The 21,099-nt window shown below is 41.7% G+C and overlaps 2 protein-coding genes across 2 annotated transcripts in view; both read right to left on the reverse strand.

Moving 5' to 3' along the window:
- The window catches only part of kcnab1a (potassium voltage-gated channel subfamily A regulatory beta subunit 1a), a 117,870-nt gene extending 116,515 nt beyond the window's left edge, over positions 1-1,355 (reverse strand). The window contains exon 1 of the mRNA XM_035911659.2: positions 772-1,355. Within this exon, the coding sequence (XP_035767552.1) occupies positions 772-1,040 (269 nt within the window). The 5' untranslated portion in view covers positions 1,041-1,355. The remainder of the gene's footprint in view (positions 1-771) is intronic.
- Positions 1,356-11,974: 10,619 nt separating this feature from the next.
- On the reverse strand, positions 11,975-17,241 carry vmn2r1 (vomeronasal 2, receptor 1). Its single transcript, XM_006799952.3, has 14 exons — positions 17,018-17,241; positions 16,210-16,501; positions 15,862-16,104; positions 15,548-15,742; positions 15,313-15,438; positions 14,969-15,153; positions 14,459-14,579; positions 14,152-14,379; positions 13,936-14,059; positions 13,487-13,647; positions 13,192-13,387; positions 12,791-13,038; positions 12,458-12,657; positions 11,975-12,323 (listed from the first exon to the last, which is right to left on the reverse strand). The coding sequence occupies exons 1-14, from the start codon at positions 17,239-17,241 to the stop codon at positions 12,008-12,010; spliced, it is 2,859 nt and encodes a 952-aa protein (XP_006800015.3). The 3' UTR covers positions 11,975-12,007.
- Positions 17,242-21,099: the final 3,858 nt, after the last annotated feature.

Consider the following 21,099-nt stretch of genomic DNA (forward strand, 5'->3'; position numbering starts at 1 on the left):
AATGATTGGAATGGGACACAGATGGATTAGGCATTTAGCAACAAGAGAGAGCAGTGGAGCGATGAGAGGGGGAAACATTGCAAGGGGGCTGGGGGAACCCGATGCTAAAAATATTCATGTGTGAGGGAAAAAAGAAGAAGAAAAAAAAGACACTCGCTGCTAGTCTATGTCAAAAAAATTGGGATTAGGAATCAACGCTATTGGTGCTTCCTGTCTGTCAATCACACATAAAAGAATGAAAACACTCCCTCCAGCCTCCATGTTTTGTCACCATGGTGGTGGAAGATGTCAACACCACCAGCGAGACAGATGCTTGCTATTAGCATTAAGGACAGATCCGGTGACACAACTTTAAGCCGGGGTCGTAATGACCAGCGTGACTGCTGTGACACACAAATGAAACGGTTGGACGGAGGGGGAACCGCTTGTCATCACATAGCCATGAGGATCCAGCACAGAAATACTTGAACAATCTAACAGTGTGCATGCACGCACTTTATGAATTTCCTGACAGTTGGACAAACAAACTTACAGATGACAGTGTTAATGATGTGTAGATAATCATAAAAAAGACTTGACGCGTGTGTTCGTGTCCGTTTTCGGGTCTGTGTGTGTGTTCCAAAGTACATGATTCACCTCACAAATGATTTGTGCTCATCAACAAGCTGCACTGTGTAACACGTTAGGCCATCAGTCTGTTTGCACTCTCAAGTATCTACAATCACTCACTGACAAGCATGCCCACACACACTTAGACAGGGTTTAACTGACCTGTACAGCATGCCAGTCTTTTGTGCAACTGTCTCGTCTTTGCCCAGGCCAAACATTTTCAGGTACCAGTTGGTCTCCATCTCTCTGATTACTGCTGCCTTGTTTCTATGCTGTGCCACCTGTTTCCCGGAGGAGGAATTGCGCTTGGCATCCTGGGAGTTGCTGCGCTGGGCTTTTAGCCCACTGAGAGAGGCCACTGAGTGTTTTCGGTGCACGTGGGGAGGCTGGTGCCCTCCGATGCCCCCTCCGCTGCTTCGGGCAGCTAGCATGGCCCCAGAGCGTGGCCCCCTCCCCTCAAGAGCAAAGCTCCGGGATCAAGGTGAAAAGAGCACACTTAATGCTTCCAAATGTTTTTCGATCCTGCACTTTCGTTTGGAGATGACGGTTACTCCAGCCTCAATGAGTGATGCATGTCTCACTGTCCTGTATTGACCCAGCAATGCTCTCAGTACTTTTTAGATACTTTCTACCAAACTATCTGAAACTGTCCTTAGATCTTCTTTCTCTTTGAACTTGGTTCTTTTTCTCTCCTTTGTGCCTGTCAGTGTGTCTGTCTGTGTGTGCTCCCTGGTCTCTTATAGCCTCATCCAGCTTGAAACAAGATCCCAGTTTCCTTGTCTCGTCACAGCCTGTGCTGGCCTAAAAGGAGGGAGCCAAACATGACTGGGTGTCAACAATACATACACACTCGCACAGTCTCTCACACACACAGGAGTACACAACAAATCTGAGTTCTAAAACAGGTAAAAGAAATATAAAAAGACACAATAACACACATATTGCAAACACACAAGCCCGAGCTCATAATGCACAATTATAGAGAGAAGTTGTAAATTGGAAATACACACTGCACGTGATTGTTTGAAGCGCACACCCCTTTGCTTCTTTTTCATCTATAGCACTGACACCAATGCAGCAATTTAGATATTAAAATATAAACAGGGAAACCCAGTTTGTAAATATTCACAGTAGATTAGGTGACCAAAAAAAGAGAGTCAGGGTATGGAACTGCTGTGTAGATCACTATGTTATTTCAAGTTGTATTGCATGTGTAAATTCTGTGTGTGCATGCTTGCAGATTTGCATGTAAGGACATGTGATTTCATTTTTCTAAGCAAAGTTTGATGCTCAAAATTCAACCCAACATTTCAATAACGTTTTTTTTAAACCATAGTCAGATGTAAATTATATTTCCTGCCAGAATGTGCCAGAAACCGGTGAATAAAACAGCAAAGCACAATGGTGCAAAGAAGGGGGAAAGTGAAGGTGAATGGAAGGACCTGATCGGTGCACTCTTTCAAGCATTGTCTGCGGAGAGGAGAGGGATAGCATGCTGATGAGATGCAAATTAATGTCAGGAGAGCACAGGACCTACGGGGCTATTCGCCACCTGACTCAACATAACGCTAGTCAAATACAAGCAGTAAAGTAAAAGCAAAAGCAGGAAAGCAGAAAGAGGATTTGGGCTTATTGTGGAGTTCATTTAAAAGCAGGCTTAGCAAAGTGCCATCACTTGAAGGACAAGAGTGAGCTTTGCGGGAAAGCTTGGCACATAATGCAGTCTCAGAACTTTTGCTAACTTTCTCAAGTGTCTTGACTTCTGACAGAGGTAGACAAAAATGCTTCTCTTTTATATTGATCCATTAGTGGTTTATTAACCAGCCAACAGACCTTAAAAAGCAAACGCATGCACCAGTTTAAATCCACCCAAAGATTGGTGTCCTCAGAGGTCAAGTGAATAGATCAGTGATGGAGTGTCAGCCCTAAATTATTCAACCAAGTAATGGGAGCCTGATAGCTCACTGGACATGTGAGGGGCCCAGGGCAAAGGTTGGGGTCAGTGCTGGCTTCAGGGTGAACCTCCGCCTGTGGTCAGCAGCTAATTTGGATTGAAAACTTGCTGGGACTTTGCACTTTGTTGTTTACACAGTATCTTTTTAAAATGTCTGATATATTAAAAAACAACTTAAAATATCAGAAATATATATAAAATTACAGACATGTTTCTTCAGTTTTTACATCTGGTTCTATGAAACACTGCATCAGTTTTTTTTATTTTTTCCATTTCCCTCTCCTTTAATCTCAAACATTGTTCTGCCATAAAGAGTGTCATGTTTGCAACCATCCTTCACATTACTGCCATCTTGTGGCTACAACTGGCTATTGCTACTGGAAACTGCTTGCCTTGGATGCTGTATGAAACTGTAGCAGGTCTTCATTTTACGACCCATAAACAATGACAAGAGCTTGTCAAGCTGAGAGGCCCAGAGACTTTTCTAGTTATCTTTGTTTGTTCATTGTGGATAAACTTTCCGTCTGTGATGGGAGACTAACAGGAGACTAGTGTGAGAATTAAGCTGCTTCTGAAACTACTTTCATTGTTCAGTTATGAAACAGCTGGGAATAGAAAATAGATAAGCTTCTGTCATTTATCAATAGATAAGTTTTCTTACTGACCACAAGTGTTGAGTTCATTACACAAAAAAGTAATGTATAACATTTTACTTGTTGCTAATGCATTAACTATTTTATTTATTTAAGAAAGTAATTTGTTTCACAACTCTCATAAAACTACTAAATCACACATTACCAGTTAACAATCTAAACCTGAGGCAACAGTTCCACACACCAACATAAAACCCTGTGCTAATTAAGATAGACATAAGGTCATAAGTATGAATACAAAGCAAACATGAAAACCAGCCTAAAGACACTTCAAAGCAATCATCACAATGATTCTACCTTAGAAACATGAACAGGTAGAAACGGAAGCTGTAAACCTGACTGAGCATCACTTTGTTACCTGTTGAAATTCAGGCTCGGTCTGCTGGGCTGGGGTCGGAACACATCAGCTTTAGAATCACTCTGAGTGCTTAGCTTAGCTTAGCTTAGCTTAGCTTAGCTTAGCTTAGCTTAGCTTAGCTTAGCTTAGCTTAGCTTAGTTTAGCTTAGCTTAGCTTAGCTTAGCCTAGCCTAGCTTAGCTTAGCTTAGCTTAGCTTAGCATGCTGTCCGTGCAGGTGCTTGCAAAGAGCTGAAGTTGTGTTCGAGCTTGGACGCTGTTTGCACATAACTGTCACGCTCTTGTCCTTCTGTGCAAAAAAATAAAAGTAATGTCTATATCTCCACTTATCAAGAGCTTTATATAGAGCTTAATATTTTTGTGTAGAATATTTATTTTTACTTTTGATAATTTATGCAAATTTGACAATGATAGTTTTCTATGTAGTGGATCTTTCGTAGTGTTTTATTGCTTCTTTTGCTAACGAAATAGTTCTAAAAACGTTCTCCACCACTCCTCATTGTCAGATAATAGTAGAGATTTTTTTTTTGATTGTATAGTAGATGTTTATTTAATTATACAAATAATAATTATTTACTAAGACATCCATGTAGCGTGCATGAAGCTACAGGAGGCTATCAGCATATTTAAAGAATCAAGGACAGCATAAAATGGTTATTATTTGTCTTGTTAATAGGTGGAGGGTGCTGTTTGTGTCTGTGTGTGGCTGCTTCCCTTTCTGCAAAAGTCACTGCAGCCCTCTGACATCAAATCAAGTTTCCTTCTTCTTACACTGGAGAGTAACATTCAGGCCGGTAGTAGTTAGAAGTGTTATGTGTTCGTTGGCCAGGATTTTACATAGCTCATAGCTTTAGCATCTCCCAGTGTTAGTTTATTTCCTCCTAGCTTAGTGCGTCCACTTTTGGTCTCTTGAGATGAACCAGCATATTTCCAAAGTTCACATGGACCTGCACACACCACCTCTACTTGGAGACCTGTTGTCCTTCGAGGTCATTTAAAAACTTTGTCACACAGTGTGTATCGAACCTGACCCGAGTGCAATGTTGGAGTCACTAGGGTGGAAATTCTAGCACGAACAAAATCCGTCATTCTTGTTGTTTTCATGAGCTCTCAGGGAAAGGTAAACTGATAGTACTACTACTATTACTACAGCAAATACTACAGTATAGGTGGATATGCAGACTACATATATAGAGAGAGGGGGGAGGGTGAAATGCAGTAAAGGAATGGTGACATTATAGAGTTTAAACAAAAAGACACACAAACACACACACACATATGAACTACACAGGTGCAAAACTGTGTGGAACAAAACAGGACAGCTGCTCCTTCCACTATTAAATTAGAAGATGCATGTTGAGCCTTTGCACCTCCCACTGGTCCCCATTTTCTCTCACAAAGTGTAGCAGCTATTTAATTCTCTTTTAACGAAAGAAGATTAGTAGAATTGACAGGTTAATTCATTTTATCTTTAATATGAGATGCTGGAAAGAGATAATTGCAGCTTTGAAAATGTTATAATTATTTTTTATCGCAGGCGTTTTTCTTCTCACTCCACAGGGGGGAAATAGACTGTATAAATACAGTTAGTGACAGGTGTCAGCTGCCAACACTATGATCTTCTTAACATACGCCTGAAGTATCAATAGAAATGGGAATATAGCTGTATATACGAAATGAAATATGTCTGTGAATTACGCACATACAGATCACCAGGAGCTCAAGTGATCCTTTACACGCTTGGGTCCCTGAGTGCAAGGTATCATTTTGACATTAAGAATGACACAAATGTCATGGAAACTATTCAGAAGTGACTGGTTTCATGACGATGAAAGGTCCTTAATGGTGTTTACTGTTTACAGCCACCTGCCTGTGTAACCAGTGAGGGTAACTTAACGGACAAGCCTGTAAAACAGAGACAGCTATAGTTTCCTACGAGCAGGAAATCAGTGCAGCTTTCAGAGGCAATAGGAGACTGCAGCCGCAAGACGACAGTAATGTAAAGGATAGATGCAAACACGCAAGCAGCTTCATGGCATTTCAACAACATTGTATATTTTAATTTATGTCTGTTTTTAGATTGAGAAATCAAGCACTGCCTTGCTTGACTTGCTTATCATGATGGAATGCCACTGCTGAAATAACATACCAATGAAATGAACAACATTTTTAAATGAGTGGAAAGTCTTATAAATAGTTCTTATGCTGTTATGGACCCAGCAACATAGAGTTTGGGTCTTTTTCCTCTCCACCTCTAACTCTTTACTTTCAAGCTTCAGGTGGAATTATTGGGCTGGCTCTGCTGTACTGGCCTATGCATGGGCTCCTGGTTCCTGGTATTTAAAGGCTGGATGGTGTAGCTGTCTCTGCTAGGCTGTTCTTGTTGTTACCATGGTAATCAGGCCTTCCTTTTTACCTGCGTTTTTGGCTTTTATTCTATGGTATCATGTGTTGTTCTCCTTCCTAGTTGTCTGCTTGGACCCCAGTCTGAAAATTGGTTTACCTGGATATCCATTTACCTGAGTCAGTCTACACCAATCTGTTTCTCCTATTCCCAGCCAAGGAAATGACTTACCTGTTTTCCACCTGTCTGCCTACTCTCCAGCTCTCTCATATTCTCGCCTGCCAGTCATGTAGCCTTCTGCTGCCTCTGTTCAGGAAACAACAAGTAAGCCAGAAGAAAAAACATTTCAAATTCAGCAATATTCTGTTCTATTCATCTTGGCATTTGGTATTATGCCCTTTCCTCTCAGTTTCTGAGTTTCCAGTCTCTGCCCTGTGATATATCCTACCTTGCCATTTAGGTGCATCTACCAAAACTCTTGAATGAGTTTGAACTTTGGTGACCTTGACCTCAAGGTCAAAGGTCAGGTTCTGAAAATCCTCTAGGATTTTCCAATTGACACCATCACTTAAAAATCTCAGAAGAGTTTGAATTTCAGTGACCTCGACCTCAAGGTCAGAGAGCACGTTTTCTGAAAATCTTGTGAATGCAATAACTCAAGAAGAGTAGGATTTTGAAACTGATACCATAGGTGCTACTGTGGGGCTGGGGGGTATCACTGGCAGCTTTGAGTACTTTTAGAACTGAAGAAGCATCTTGGATAAGAAAAACTTGAAGAAGTCCAGTTGCCATCTTTTTTTTTCAAGGTCCTAAGACTATCACAACCTAGATGTCTGAGAACCTACACAGACTGCCTGTTAACAAAGATAACCAAGTAAGCAATTCTGGAAAACTTGTCTGAGTCTATCTCCGTGATACATCACTGCAATCTAAGACACTTACCTCCACAAATTCCTGTTTCCATGTCATGTGCTGTTAAATTTTGAGTTCCTGCTGGCAGTTTAAAAGGTGTAGACAGACTCTGGCAAGCCCCAATCTAGATTCCTCTCTATGTCTTTATTAGAGCATACCCTTCCATAACTAATCAGAGCCACAGAACAAAAAACAGTCCCACCTTCTCGATCAATCAGTCATTTTCATGTTTTGGCTGTTGCAACACAGGAATTTCCCAACTTCCACCATTATGAGTATTTAGATTTTTAATTTATTGAATTTCATATTAATTAGATTTTATATGGATGGAGACGAGCTAAACACTGGATTTTACACTTGTGAAGAAATACAAATGCTATAAGCCATCAGTTTGATGGCATTTAAACGCTTGTATTTATAGCAGACAGGTGTTGAAAATTAGCATTTACTAAAACAACAGACTGTAATGATTTAAACTGTTCTGACAGCCTACAGATAACTGAAAACAAGCACGGACGCACGCTCAGAAACAAAGTAAAATTAACACACATATATATGCAGTGATGCACGTGCACAAATTATGTCTCAGTTTAGCACCAGTGTTTCTGTTCATTGTCGTCAGCAGACAATAACTTATAAACATTCCTTCCTTCACCCCTCTGTCACCAGGAGAATTTATTACCATCCGCACTGATAGCTTTGATTGGACACAGTTCACCGTTTCCCACACACACACACAGACACACACAGATCAGCACATAGGCTGACGTGCAGAAAAAAATAATAGTGATGGGTGATGATGATGATGGTGGTGAAAGAGGCATAAAGCAACACAAAATAAAGCTTTTTCATCTTTTGTAACACAGACATTATCAAAGCATTATAGCAGCAAACACACACAGACCCACACATGACATCATGATGCGCTCTGCTGTCTCTGTGCTTCCTTTTATCTCTTCAGCAGTAAGAGGCCATCACATGCAATCCATCATAATTAATATCTCTCCATCTCATAAAAGAAGTCTGAAAAATTCATCATCTCTTTTTAATCTTTCATCACTCCATATATATTGATGCAGTATGTTTTTTTCCTATATTGACATCAAATTGGAGCCTTTCATCAAAGAAATTTAATGTCTTAAATCAGAGTGAGAGTTGTGGCCAATTTAGTGCATATCCAACCAACTTGCAGATTAAAAAGAAGAAGAAAAGAAAATCTTACATCAGCGCCCTCTGCTGGATTGGTCTAGCCAGCTAAGAGATTTGCAGTGGTGTGAAAAAGTGTTTCTTGACCTGTTTTCTCCTTTAGTCTACTAGTGCTTTGCGTATTTGTCACACTTACATGTTTCACATCAAACAAATTTTAATATTAGACAAAGATAACCCGGGTAAATGTAAAATGCACTTTTGAAATTTTTTTTTATCCAAACCTACTTTGTCCTGTATGAAAAGGGACTAAGAACTGCAGGTGTCACTCGTCTCAGTTAAGGGTTCATGATTCAACAATAAGAAAGACACTGGGCAAAAATGGCGTCCATGGGAGAGTTCGAGGAGAAAACCAATGCTGACCAAAAGGAACACAAAGGCTCATCTCACATGGAAGCATGAATTCTACTGTGGACCAAAACATCCTGAAGGAGAATGTCTGTTCAAGACTTCAAGCTGAAGCACACTTGGGTTCTGCAGCAGGAAAATGATCCAAAACACACCAGCAAGTCCACTACTGAATGGATTAAGTAAAACAAAATGAAGACTTTGGAGTGGCCCGGTCAAAGTCCTGGTTCATGCTCAAAAACTAATTCTACAAAGATGAGTGGGCCAAAATTCCTCCACAGCACTGTAATAGACACATCGCCACTTTTCGCAAATGCATGATTGAAGTTGTTGCTGCTAAGGGTGGCTTAACCAGTTATTAGGCTTAGGAAACATTTAATTGTGACAAACATACAAAAAAAATTCACACCACTGTACAATAGATTTCAATTTTTCCTATGGTTTCTTGACATCAGCCCCTGACACCAACATCTGGCCTGTTGGCTGCTTAACCCTTTAAGGCCAAGTACATTATATTAGCTAAAAGGGTTTTAGAGTTTTTGAGACTTCTGCATCATTAGTATAATATCCCCCCATTTACATTTTAAAGGTGCGGTGTGTCCTTTTACAAAAGGACATACCGTCAAGTGGCAGTCAACTAAACTCTAACTAGAGCAGTTAAACAGTGTGTGAAACTCTTGTCCTTAAAGGAATGGAGGAAAATCCAAAAAAAGACCTGACACAGATAGATCTTCTGTTGATCTGTTCACTGAAACCTGATCATAAATGGTCTCAGTGGAAGGGCAGCTGCATTTTACCCAGTGGTGTTGGAGACCTTGGCAAAGCTCATGAAATTGCACAGAAAAATACCATTAAATTTTGATCCACCATGCAAAACCATCTGGAAAGTATCCGAATGGCAAAAGCTTAATTTTTCAGCATGACACCAACACATGTCCGATGCAGCAAAAGCATACATAGATCGAAAAACACACAATTAAAAAAATTGAACACTATCAAACTTAGATTGGCATCCCCAAATCCCAGATCTCAATGTTATCAATGGAGTCTGGGATCACCAACGAAACAAAAGGCACCCAACACCCAAAGAAGAGCTTTGAATGTCCTTTAAGAAGCCTGGAGAACTTTTCCTGAAGAACAGCGGGGACAGTGCATCACTTATATTCTGCCTTTGATGATAACTTATGCAACTCCCTTGGATTTGGCTTACAGTGTTGTCTTTACTAATGGATCATGGCAGGCTCTGGTGCTGTCCAGCTCTTCATCCTGAAGATTTGACGTCTGTCTGCCTTTGAGATGTTGGCTGGCTCTCGCTCTGTGAGGTTGCTGTATCTACCAGCCACTTGGCCTTGGTGTTGTGTAATACCTCACTCTCACAGATGTGTGTGTATGGGTCTGTCCTTGTGCTATTATTCCCTTGTAGCTAAGCAAACACTCTGGATGAATCTTTGGAGAACAGGCCATTTATTCTCTTGGCTTCTCTGGTATATCTCTTCAGCCTAGTGGCCAGAGCCGTGAGGCTTTGTTTGGCAGTTTCTAGAGCCTCAGTTATAGCCTTTTTGTTGTACCTCTTTTTCATATAGGACCTGTCTCTAATAACAGCCTTCTGCACTTCAGTGAACAGACTGGCTGAAGGAAGAACAGGACTCCATGATTGCCTGGCAGCAAAAATAACAGGGCTGCTAACAGCAGGTACTTATCTAGACTGTCATAACAGATATAAACTGGTGGACTCATAATGGAGCTCAGGAGGTTAAGTTCAGTGCATTTATTTACTGTGAATGACAATGGATGAAGATGGATAAGCAGTCAGAGGGTTTCAGGGCTCCAGCTCAGGTAAATTAACAGAATATGTCTTCACAGGAAAAACTCCCTCTCACATGGGAAGGATCCCTGAGTCCTGCACAGAGGGGAACAGAACAGGTAAGGTGGAAATCTAAGAAAAGCACAGCACAGACTGAGGCAAGAGTAGCCAACAAGACTCCTAAGTAGTGACCAGGTGATCACAGGATTGTCAACAGGAACAGGTGAGTTTATCAGCACAGGTGGGCTGAACACAAACACGCACATCTATACACAGAGATAGAAGATGAAGAGTGGAGGGATAGAGAGAGAATAGGGTGAGCCAGCACTGGAGGACCATGACGCTGAATGGCAAAACAATCCTAATCATGAAGGAGCCCCATAAGGGCACAATGGCATCAAACTACCGGGCATTTACCTGCCTCGCCACAACACTGAAGCTCATATCAGGCATGGTAGCAACTAAGCTGAGTAGGCACATGAGGCAATTCATGAGTGTAAATGCTGTTAAAAAAGGTTCTGTGTAGATTTCATTTCAGATATATATATATAGTTTGTCTTAAAATGTCTTTATTTGAAATGTGCATGTGTAAAGTGTAAGAGCTAGTGTCTCATAAGAATACCCTTAACTAGAGTACAAGAGACTTTTCATGGACTGCGAGGGAGCAGATGTCTCTCATGAAGCGTGTTGAGCTAAAAGTTTACTAAAAGCAACACAAGGACTTAAGGACCTCTTTTCAGGACAAGCAGTCAACGAGGTATTTGTCATTTGAGAAATGTTTTTATTTGTGTTTGGACTTGATATGTGTACTGTAAAGTTGCTAATTGGTTTGTAATGTTCACTCGTGACCGGTTCTCACGGCGTATTGGCGATGGTGAAGCTGAGGAGAGAAAGCCCAAGTAATAAACGCCCGTTTCAAAGAACCGACCTGTGTCTGTGTTGTCGTGAAGAGAGCTACAATGAGCACAACTCAGAAAGGCATTAGAAATAACGTGAGAGGGTTATTGCACCAGCTCCTGGTTGATAGAGCAGTACACCAGGGCTCTAAGACCAGGCAGACCAACCTAAGCACTGCTTGGAGTGACTTCAACAAAGTGTATGACTCAGTGCCCCACACATGGATACTGAAGCACTTGGCACTATGCAAGGCTGATAGTGCGCCAGTAACATTCATCACAAACTCATTTGTACTGTGGAAGACAACACAGGCGGCCAACTCCAAGGCATCTGATCCACTTTTTGTTAAAGTTATCTACCATAATATATAAAAAAAATCTACAAAAATAATAATAATGTTTCTCTTTAAGGAGAAAAATGATAATGATAATTGTAATGATAACATTTATTATATTGTTGAGTAATAAAATTATCCAACAGAGGTGCACTATACATGCATTTCTGTGTTTTTTACAGGAAGCTATTTATATGCAATTTTTAAAAAGGAAATGCAAAGTGTTTGAAAATGGTATTCAAAGAGTAACAGCCTGAACTTGTTATTATATCTACAAAATAGCTGTTTTTGGTCTATCTAATATATCACTTATTGAAATCATCCCTATTGCATGTGAAGGTACACACATTCAGTCTATTTAGGTATTTAGACATGGACATAATTTTGCATGAATACTTGTGGATCCAAAAGAAATATATGTCTTTTTCAGAATAAAATATTTTGCCCATTAATTATAGAACAAGCATGATGATGTGATCAACATGACTAGAAAACCTAATTAGCAGCAACAGCTGTTCATTGAGTCAGTGACACAACTTCTATCTACATTATTTTTACATTTGTGGCTAACTTTAGTTATTACTTCGCCACTAGTCATCGATAGCAGTGGTTGCAATTGTAGCCTCAGTTGCAGTCGTAGCGAGAGATGCTGACGTCCCAGTTGAGGTTCCATCTTTAGGTTTGGGTCGGGGCTTCATCAGCTCCTCCTTATTGCGATCGGGTTTGATCAAAAGGATGTAGCACTTAGGCAAGAAGATGCAGGTTAGCAGGCCAAAGCTGGATGCCAGGATGGCAAAAATCTGAACGGCAACCATGAACTTGCCACGGGTGCTGAGGTAAGCCGGGACAAAAGAGATCCACACGATGAAGAAGACCAGCATGCTGAAGGTAAGACATTTTGCCTCACTGTGAAAGTGTTTAAAAAGAGAACACAACAAATGGGATGAATATATAAATGACATTGTGTGTTATGAAATATTTCCCCCACAGATTAATTAGGATGTGCATTGCTAATGCTTAACTTTCCTTGTGTGACATACCTGACGTAGTCCTCCAGTTTGCGAGCTATGAAGGCAAAGATAAAGGCCAGCAGAGCCAGCAGGATGTCATAAGCAAAGATGCAACAGATGAAGATGATGGAGCCTTGATCGCACTCGAGAATGATCTTTATATTCTGACCAGAGGTGTTCTTGACGGGTTGTGGAGGTAGGACAATGAGCCACACTGTGCACGCTATAGCCTGGGAAGAAGGATGTTAATGTCCGCTATATTTCCACATGGTTTTATGTTACAAACATTTAGAGGTCAGGGACAGATGTCGTATTTTACAGCTGATTAAGGTTTACCCCCACTGATGAGTTATTTATGTTTACCTGTATTAATGTAGCTACAGCAGCTATTGCCCTCTGGTGAGCACGGGTGAGGCGGTCGACCTCAGGGATAGCAGGGGCACTGGTGTCATTGTGGAGAGTGTTGGTTACGATGACATCAGGACTGCCATCATTCGCCGCTGCTTCGGCAGCTGCTCTTGCAGCAGCTTTTGCAGCTTTGGCAGCAGCTTTTGCTTGGGCTCGGGCAGCTTTCAGCACCTGGGCTCTCAGCATCAATACTGCTGCCTTACCTGAAAGAAAAAAGTTCACTGTGAACACAAACATTGCCTTTTTGCCCCTTATAGAGAAAATCTCAGTGATTTTATTTTGTCTGGATCAAGGCACATAAAAAGGTTAAGTGAGCTATAAAAAAATGGAAAAAATGATTTCAATTGGTCACCAACCAATTATGGAGGAAAGGCAGAGGGCGAATCCTAGAGCCAAGGCTACTTGACTGGTCATGCAGCTCCAGTGTTGTGGCTCTCCGAGGAAGACGATGGAGCAGAGGAAGGTCACCACCAGAGAGAAGAGCAGTGAAAAACTCAACAGTGTATCGTTGGCTTTCACCAGAGGGGTGCCAATGTGCATAATAAACAATACCTGGAAGAAAAAAAATAAGAAGTTTAACTTTTTTTTTGGTTGTTTCCTCTCCACATCTGAGCTTCTCTCAGGTATAATTTTGTGTTTGGCTTTTCTCACCCCGACAGCGATGGTGACTAAAGCTCCAAAGGCAGAAATAGCAATAAGAGTAATTCCCAGTGGTTCTCCAAAGGCCAGGAACTCAATGAGTTTTGGTACACAGGCGTCATGAGCCGCATTGGACCAGAAATCGCCAGTGCACAGGATGCATTCACGGGCATCTGTGATAAAGGGAGGCCAAGTGTAATACGAGGGCAGCAGGACCATGTTTACCATAATCTACATGTGCTAATGGTGTTGGGTCTATTTCAAAATTCTTGAGAAATTGTCAACAGTGACTGTAACACGCAGTGTAATTCTGTGTATTTCTAAATGTGAATGTTAGATAGGAAGCACTTAAAGCATGAATGTGAATGAGGTAAGTCGTACAAAGTGCTTTGAGTACTCAAGTAGAGTAGAAGAAAGATCCCATGTACCATTTAAGAAATGTGGTCCTGTTGTTTACTGACCAGTTGTGTTGCTGATCTCTCCGTCAGCACAGGGAATGCAGTCAAAGCAGCAGACCGGCTCTCCCTGTCGGATCCCCTTCCTGGTGCCCGGCTGACAGTTCTCACTGCACACTGACCGAGGAGGCTTTCACACATAGCAACAGAAATACATGAGCTACCGAATCATAATCTAAAAGGAGCATATGCTAACTTCTTCTTTATCGATATACCGCTGACCTCCAACATGTCATTGTTCCACACAATGGAGTCGTTCATTATGGTCATCCTGTTCTCTGGAGCTGCAGAGCCATTGTAGTTCCCCACAGTGACATAAGATATCTCCCCATTATTATTGACCTGCCAGTTGATGATGTCATAGAAGCCGTCCACATCTCCGTCGTTAAAGAAGATCTCCTCCCCTGTGTTTGGCATTTTGAAACGCACATTCTTCACGTAATACATCAGCTAAGGAGGAGAAAAATTGAGGTTTAAGTAGCAAAAGTACAATACGCACACACGTGACCTCATTATTGCACACGTTTACCTGCCACGGCTCAAAGTTGTTGATGTCAGCACAGGTTTTCCCGACAAACGGCCCTTTTCCTGGTTCACAGTGCTCCAGGTTGTGCAAGGCGTTGGCTACAGCATACACAGCTTTGTACACGCTGCGTGAAACAGTTTCCTTATTATTATAAACATTACCACCCTGCTACAACGAGACAACAAAAGGACAAATGTGCCTTTTCAGAATTAGTACCTTGCTTACTCTGGAGCTATTTTCTGTAGTAGAAACAGTTCACAGGAAAGCTGCACACACTGCACTGAGTGAATGATTCACACAGGGCTCACTGCTACTGAGGCTTTACACACAGAACTAAAATAGATAACTATAAATTGCTTTCAGGAACACTGTGCGACAACAGCAACAAAGTTGGTATCAGTGTTTTCTCAGTGTATGCTGCAACAGTAGCACATTTAATTGTCTGGGTTAAGGTTATATATCAGTTGCTGTTTTTGGTTGTTTGTTTTTTGAGCGGTGGCATTGTGAGCTGACCTGTAAGTGATTCGTAACTGAGAGATGTCAGAGTACGTGTTGTTGAGTTGTGCCACAGACTCCCGCCCACTACACAGCCCATCAGGCGATCCTGTCACTGTCCTGGACAGTGTGCCGTTCACGTACGTGGCCCTCTGTTTTGCCATTCTCATAGCTTTGTTGTAGTCCAACGTGCAGTTAAACAGCTGCAAGGCAAAAGTAAAATCACAAAATTGTTATTTTGTGGGGCATCTGTTTAATTGTCAGTGTTTTCACTGAAGGTTCATCATTCACAGTTTAATTATCATTGCAATACTGATTCTACCATGTAGATGTTTGCAAGTTCCTACGGTTAACAAACACACCGTCTCCCAGAATTCCTCAGTGAGCAAGTCTGCATAGGGGTCCAGATTCAGTAGATGATGCTGAAGACCGGGGATGTCAGCCCTCTTCACCCCAAAACCCAGGGTGCCGGCAAGGATTGAGCTCACCTGGATAGAAGCATTCAAATAATCAAGTTAAGCTCAAACATTAAAATTTGGTCCAGACTGGTTTAAACCTTCTGGATTTCTTTTGGTCATCAGTCAGCTGTTTGCTCACCCCAGGCGGCCGGCTGATGAGAGCGGAGGTAATCCAGGCCTCGCTGGCGATCCAGGTACGGTTGGTCACATTGTTGCGGAGCAGCTCACTGATGAGAGGACTGAGGTCCACGTCAGATGAAAAGACCACAATGATTTTGGCTGTGGAGTCAATTACAGTTTGAACAATGCGCTGGATGGCCTCTGGGGAATGCACCTAAAGTCCAAAGATCAGAGTACACATTTTTTTTTAGCAGAAATGAAACCCCTGTGTGAACTAACAGTTGGTTTAGGGAAATAAATATTGACTGGCGAAACTGACTGAAATCTGTCTACCTTGGGCAAGGTCTCAGAGAAGGAGATGCAGACGCCAGCTTGCTCAACCTGGTCCTTGAAGTCTTTGATGCCGTACTTGCCGTAATCATCATCAGCAGCTATGCTGCCCACCCAAGTCCAACCAAAGTGTAGCACCATTTTGGCCATAGCCGTAGACTGGTGCTCGTCATTGGGAATGGTCCTTAAGAAGGTGGGGAACTGGAACTTACTTTTCAGAGCAGAGCATGTCGAACAATAACTGACCTAAAGACAAGAGTACGAACACACTGTTGCTTTTTGCCTGAACTCTTTATCTTTGTTCATTTTCCTTAACTTTATCAAATTTTTTGACACGAGTGTCAGGCTTACCTGCGGAAAATGATAAAGTCCCAGGATCCTGGCAGTCGCGATGGACAGATCCGAGCCCCCGGCTCCCACTAGAGCAGCCAGCGGCGCTCCATCGCCGCAGCGGTAGTTGGGTACAGCTTCGTCTTGGCCTGTCAGGTAGGTCAGGGTGCCCTCCACAGCCTTGGAGATGGTGAAGCAGGAGTCGTAGATGACATAACCTAGGTCAGTTTTGGGAAGCAGGTCGTTCCTTGCATTAATTTCCTTGATGGCAAACAACATGGTCTGTGCCCAGCGGAAGGTACGAAAGTTAAACCTACAGGGTGATAAGTGACGAAGGAACAGCAGATTAATAAAGATCAGCCAGTACAAACAGTTGTGCAAGAAAGAACCTTTCTTTGAGTTAATACAGGTATTCAGTATATGCAGAAAATGACAATACATGAAAACCAACTAATTGCAGTCCATTTTAGTCTTGTGACATTATAATTTAAACTAGCCCTTAATAAATTTGTTGATTATTGTTGTGTGCTACACTTTGTAGGCCTGCCTCCATAATAATATGGCCTGCTGTAATTAATTGGCCCCAGAGGTGTTACACTACTCCGTCTTGATTCTGTTATAAAATTATGAAGCCAAGACTCCCAGGAGTAAACTGTCAGGTTGGAAAGTAATAAAATTAGGATACTTTAATAAAATTTCTTTAATCATTTAACATCCTAAATAAGTTTTCAAGTTTAATTTTAGTTTGTTTAATACCAGCGCCCTAAGCTAGAAGACTAACCCAGCATAGCAACGATGATGAAAAAAGACATAAACATGCCCGACTCACCCCACACAGCCTGAGGAGAGAGGCACACTCGAAGTGTTGCCCTTGTTGGAAGCAACGCGCTTGTGAACAGGAAACATTCCCCCAACCACGACAGTCTTCTTTTCTACGTCCTTATAGCCGCCCAGGTTGAACTTTGCTTTCAGCTTGCATGTAGATTGTGCCGAGAGAGGTCTGAAGATGCAGAAAAGGGCACATAATCCAAGGAAAAATAGTTTGATGTCCATGCTGTGTAGACGCAGACAGGGGTTGTGAGCTCTAGTAGCTGTAGACAGCAAATGGAAGCAGAAATGTTCGACAGGTGTCTTATCTGCTCTCTGGGGAAAAGTGCTGCACGAGGCATCCTTACAGATTCAGCAGAGCAAAAGAGAAGAGGAGGGCCCCGGGTTGAAATGAGCAGTATTTTCTCAATATGAAACACGGACAAGGCCTTTTAAATTTTGATTAAACACACAAGCTTTATGCCAATTTGTCATTAATAATGTAACAATAATAATAAAGTAGGCGTGCTTCAAATCCAAAGGCTGCAAACAGGTTTAAGCCTCTTTTGAGGAACAAAATCTGGACTTTGGATCCACCAAAGATTCACAAAAAAACAAACATATCAACACATCTGCCTCAAACTCCTAGAAACATCCCATCATTTAATTTCGTTTATCTCTGCGCTCTCTGTATGAAAATACCAAGCAGTTCATTAGTCTGTGCTGCAGATAAACCGCCACCGGCCAGGAGTTAATTGGCAGCTGCATGTGATAACTTGTACAGTCTCTATGCAATATTACAACGCTGCGACTGTTTCTAAATCGTCCCTTGTCCCCTGCGTACGGGTCTGGGTGTGTTGATGGGTGACTGTCTGCTTGTCTGCTCATGTTTCTCTGTCAGAGGGGAGCAGCAAACACCTGAACCCCTGGCACACAGAGGGACGCGTGTTAGGTAACGATGGTTGACTGCGCACAATAGGTGCATAATAAAACTAAATTACACTGAAGGCCATTACAGTCTAAAGCTTTTACAGTGGGGCAAAAAAGTATTTAGTCAGCCACCGATTGTGCAAGTTCCCCCACTTAAAATGATGACAGAGGTCAGTAATTTGCACCAGAGGTACACTTCAACTGTGAGAGACAGAATGTGAAAAAAAAAATCCATGAATTCACATGGTAGGATTTGTAAAGAATTTATTCGTAAATCAGGGTGGAAAATAAGTATTTGGTCAATAACAAAAATACAACTCAATACTTTGTAACATAACCTTTGTTGGCAATAACAGAGGTCAAACGTTTACTATAGGTCTTTACCAGGTTTGCACACACAGTAGCTGGTATTTTGGCCCATTCCTCCATGCAGATCTTCTCAAGAGCAGTTTTGGGGCTGTCGCCGAGCAACACGGACTTTCAACTCCCGCCACAGATTTTCTATGGGGTTGAGGTCTGGAGACTGGCTAGGCCACTCCAGGACTTTCAAATGCTTCTTACGGAGCCACTCCTTTGTTGCCCGGGCGGTGTGTTTTGGATCATTGTCATGTTGGAAGACCCAGCCTCGTTTCATCTTCAAAGTTCTCACTGATGGAAGGAGGTTTTGGCTCAAAATCTCACGATACTTGGCCCCATTCATTCTGTCCTTAACACGGATCAGTCGTCCTGTCCCCTTGGCAGAAAAACAGCCCCATAGCATGATGTTTCCACCCCCATGCTTCACAGTAGGTATGGTGTTCTTGGGATGCAACTCAGTATTCTTCTTCCTCCAAACACGACGAGTTGAGTTTATACCAAAAAGTACTACTTTGGTTTCATCTGACCACATGACATTCTCCCAATCCTCTGCTGTATCATCCATGTGCTCTCTGGCAAACTTCAGACGGGCCTGGACATGCACTGGCTTCAGCAGCGGAACACGTGTGGCACTGCGGGATTTGATTCCCTGCCGTTGTAGTGTGTTACTGATGGTGACCTTTGTTACTTTGGTCCCAGCTCTCTGCAGGTCATTCACCAGGTCCCCCCGTGTGGTTCTGGGATCTTTGCTCACCGTTCTCATGATCATTTTGACCCCACGGGATGAGATCTTGCGTGGAGCCCCAGATCGAGGGAGATTATCAGTGGTCTTGTATGTCTTCCATTTTCTGATGATTGCTCCCACAGTTGATTTTTTCACACCAAGCTGCTTGCCTATTGTAGATTCACTCTTCCCAGTCTGGTGCAGGTCTACAATTCTTTTCCTGGTGTCCTTCGAAAGCTCTTTGGTCTTGGCCATGGCGGAGTTTGGAGTCTGACTGGTTGAGGCTGTGGACAGGTGTCTTTTATACAGATGATGAGGTCAAACAGGTGCCATTCATACAGGTAACGAGTGGGGGACAGAAAAGCTTCTTACAGAAGACGTTACAGGTCTGTGAGAGCCAGGGATTTTCCTTGTTTGAGGTGACCAAATACTTATTTTCCACCCTGATTTACGAATAAATTCTTTACAAATCCTACCATGTGAATTCATGGATTTTTTTTTCACATTCTGTCTCTCACAGTTGAAGTGTACCTCTGGTGCAAATTACTGACCTCTGTCATCATTTTAAGTGGGGGAACTTGCACAATCGGTGGCTGACTAAATACTTTTTTGCCCCACTGTATATGTGTTAGTACATTAAGTAATATTAAAGTGAGGAAAGCAGCAATCTAAAAGCTCGTATATTTGGTTGTATTGCATTTACAGTTGAATGATGAAACTTGACCTCAGGGGTCTCTGCGTGGGAGCAGGAGTGTGTGATTAGGTCTTTGTGATTTGTTTCAGAATGATGCTGATGAGATCGGCAAGAAATCAATTATGTGTAATTATTTACATTAAATGTTGTTTTAAATGTGCTGTGTAGGTTTTAAAAGCACATTTGTTCATTTTGAAGAAACTTAGATGTGACGAAAGATAAGGTAGTCATGTGAAATGAACGCCTTTATAGGACTGTATGTACTCCTGTGAAAAGTTAGTACATCCCACCATGACTCAGCAGCTTTTAGATCAACCCTCAGTAGCAAGAAGTTGTACTGATCGTTTTCTATATCATCAGCATTGTGGAGGAATTTTGGGCCACTGTTCTTTAAAACGTTGCTTCAGTTCACTGAGCTTTACGGTCACCTTTTCTTTTTCAGATATTCTGTTGTAGATTTGATTTAAAGTTGATTAAAAGACTGAGGGGGGGTTCAGGTAGCTGCAAAACAAGCCCAAATCATCACTCCTCTACCGCCGTGCTGAACAGCTGATATGCTGCGTTTGGTTTTGGCCAAATATGTCCACTGTTCTCCATTGATCAAAGTCCTGTGATTTGGTCCTAAGGTTTGACCTTGGGGTGAATTTTCTTGGACATTCACTCTTGTTTGTTGATTGTGGGATCATGTTAACACAAACCTGATGCAGCCCAGCAACAACTTTGCAGTTCTTCTGTTATAAATGAGCATGTTAACATTAAATAACCCACCTATTTACAAGACAGATCAAGAGCATCTCAAGATGCCCTTAAGAGTAAAAAGTGCATTATAAAAACATGACTCAAGTTTTTGCCTGCTGTCATAAAAGACCTGCTTTTGCTTGGATTCTTTGTACCTGCAAGAATCCAAACAGGTGCTTGGATTCTTGTTTTGGTGTGGCAGGCCGGGGTAATGTCTGAAAATACAAAGGCCTTGAAATTGTCAGCAATTTCTCCTTTTGCCTCAGATTTATTTAGTTAGATGATTATTATGAAAAAAACATTTTTTAAAAACTGCCCTTTTCTTTTTTTTTTTTAGCACTTTGTGGACCAACTGGGCCTTTTGGCAGGTCATTTTTATTAAGCCTGATTTTAGGAATAAGATGGGTTAATATAAACTGCAGACTTCCACTTTAATTTTAAAATATTAACTAGAATTTTGTTTATTACAGTATTCTGTTGACTTTTATATCACTGTGGGTTAACAATTAGTGTTTGACTGCATTTTTATTAGAAATGTATCAGTGCTTTTTTTTACCCACTAAACGTAATTGTGTAAATTAAAAATGAATACAGAATTCTGAAAGGCAAAACAGAAATGGTTACAAATAAGACGCTTTTCACAGAAGTGGTAAGTTTCAAC

The sequence above is a fragment of the Neolamprologus brichardi genome, chromosome 14 (genome assembly GCF_056152115.1).
Source record: "Neolamprologus brichardi isolate AB-2024 chromosome 14, ASM5615211v1, whole genome shotgun sequence".
Taxonomy (NCBI): Eukaryota; Metazoa; Chordata; class Actinopteri; order Cichliformes; family Cichlidae; genus Neolamprologus; species Neolamprologus brichardi.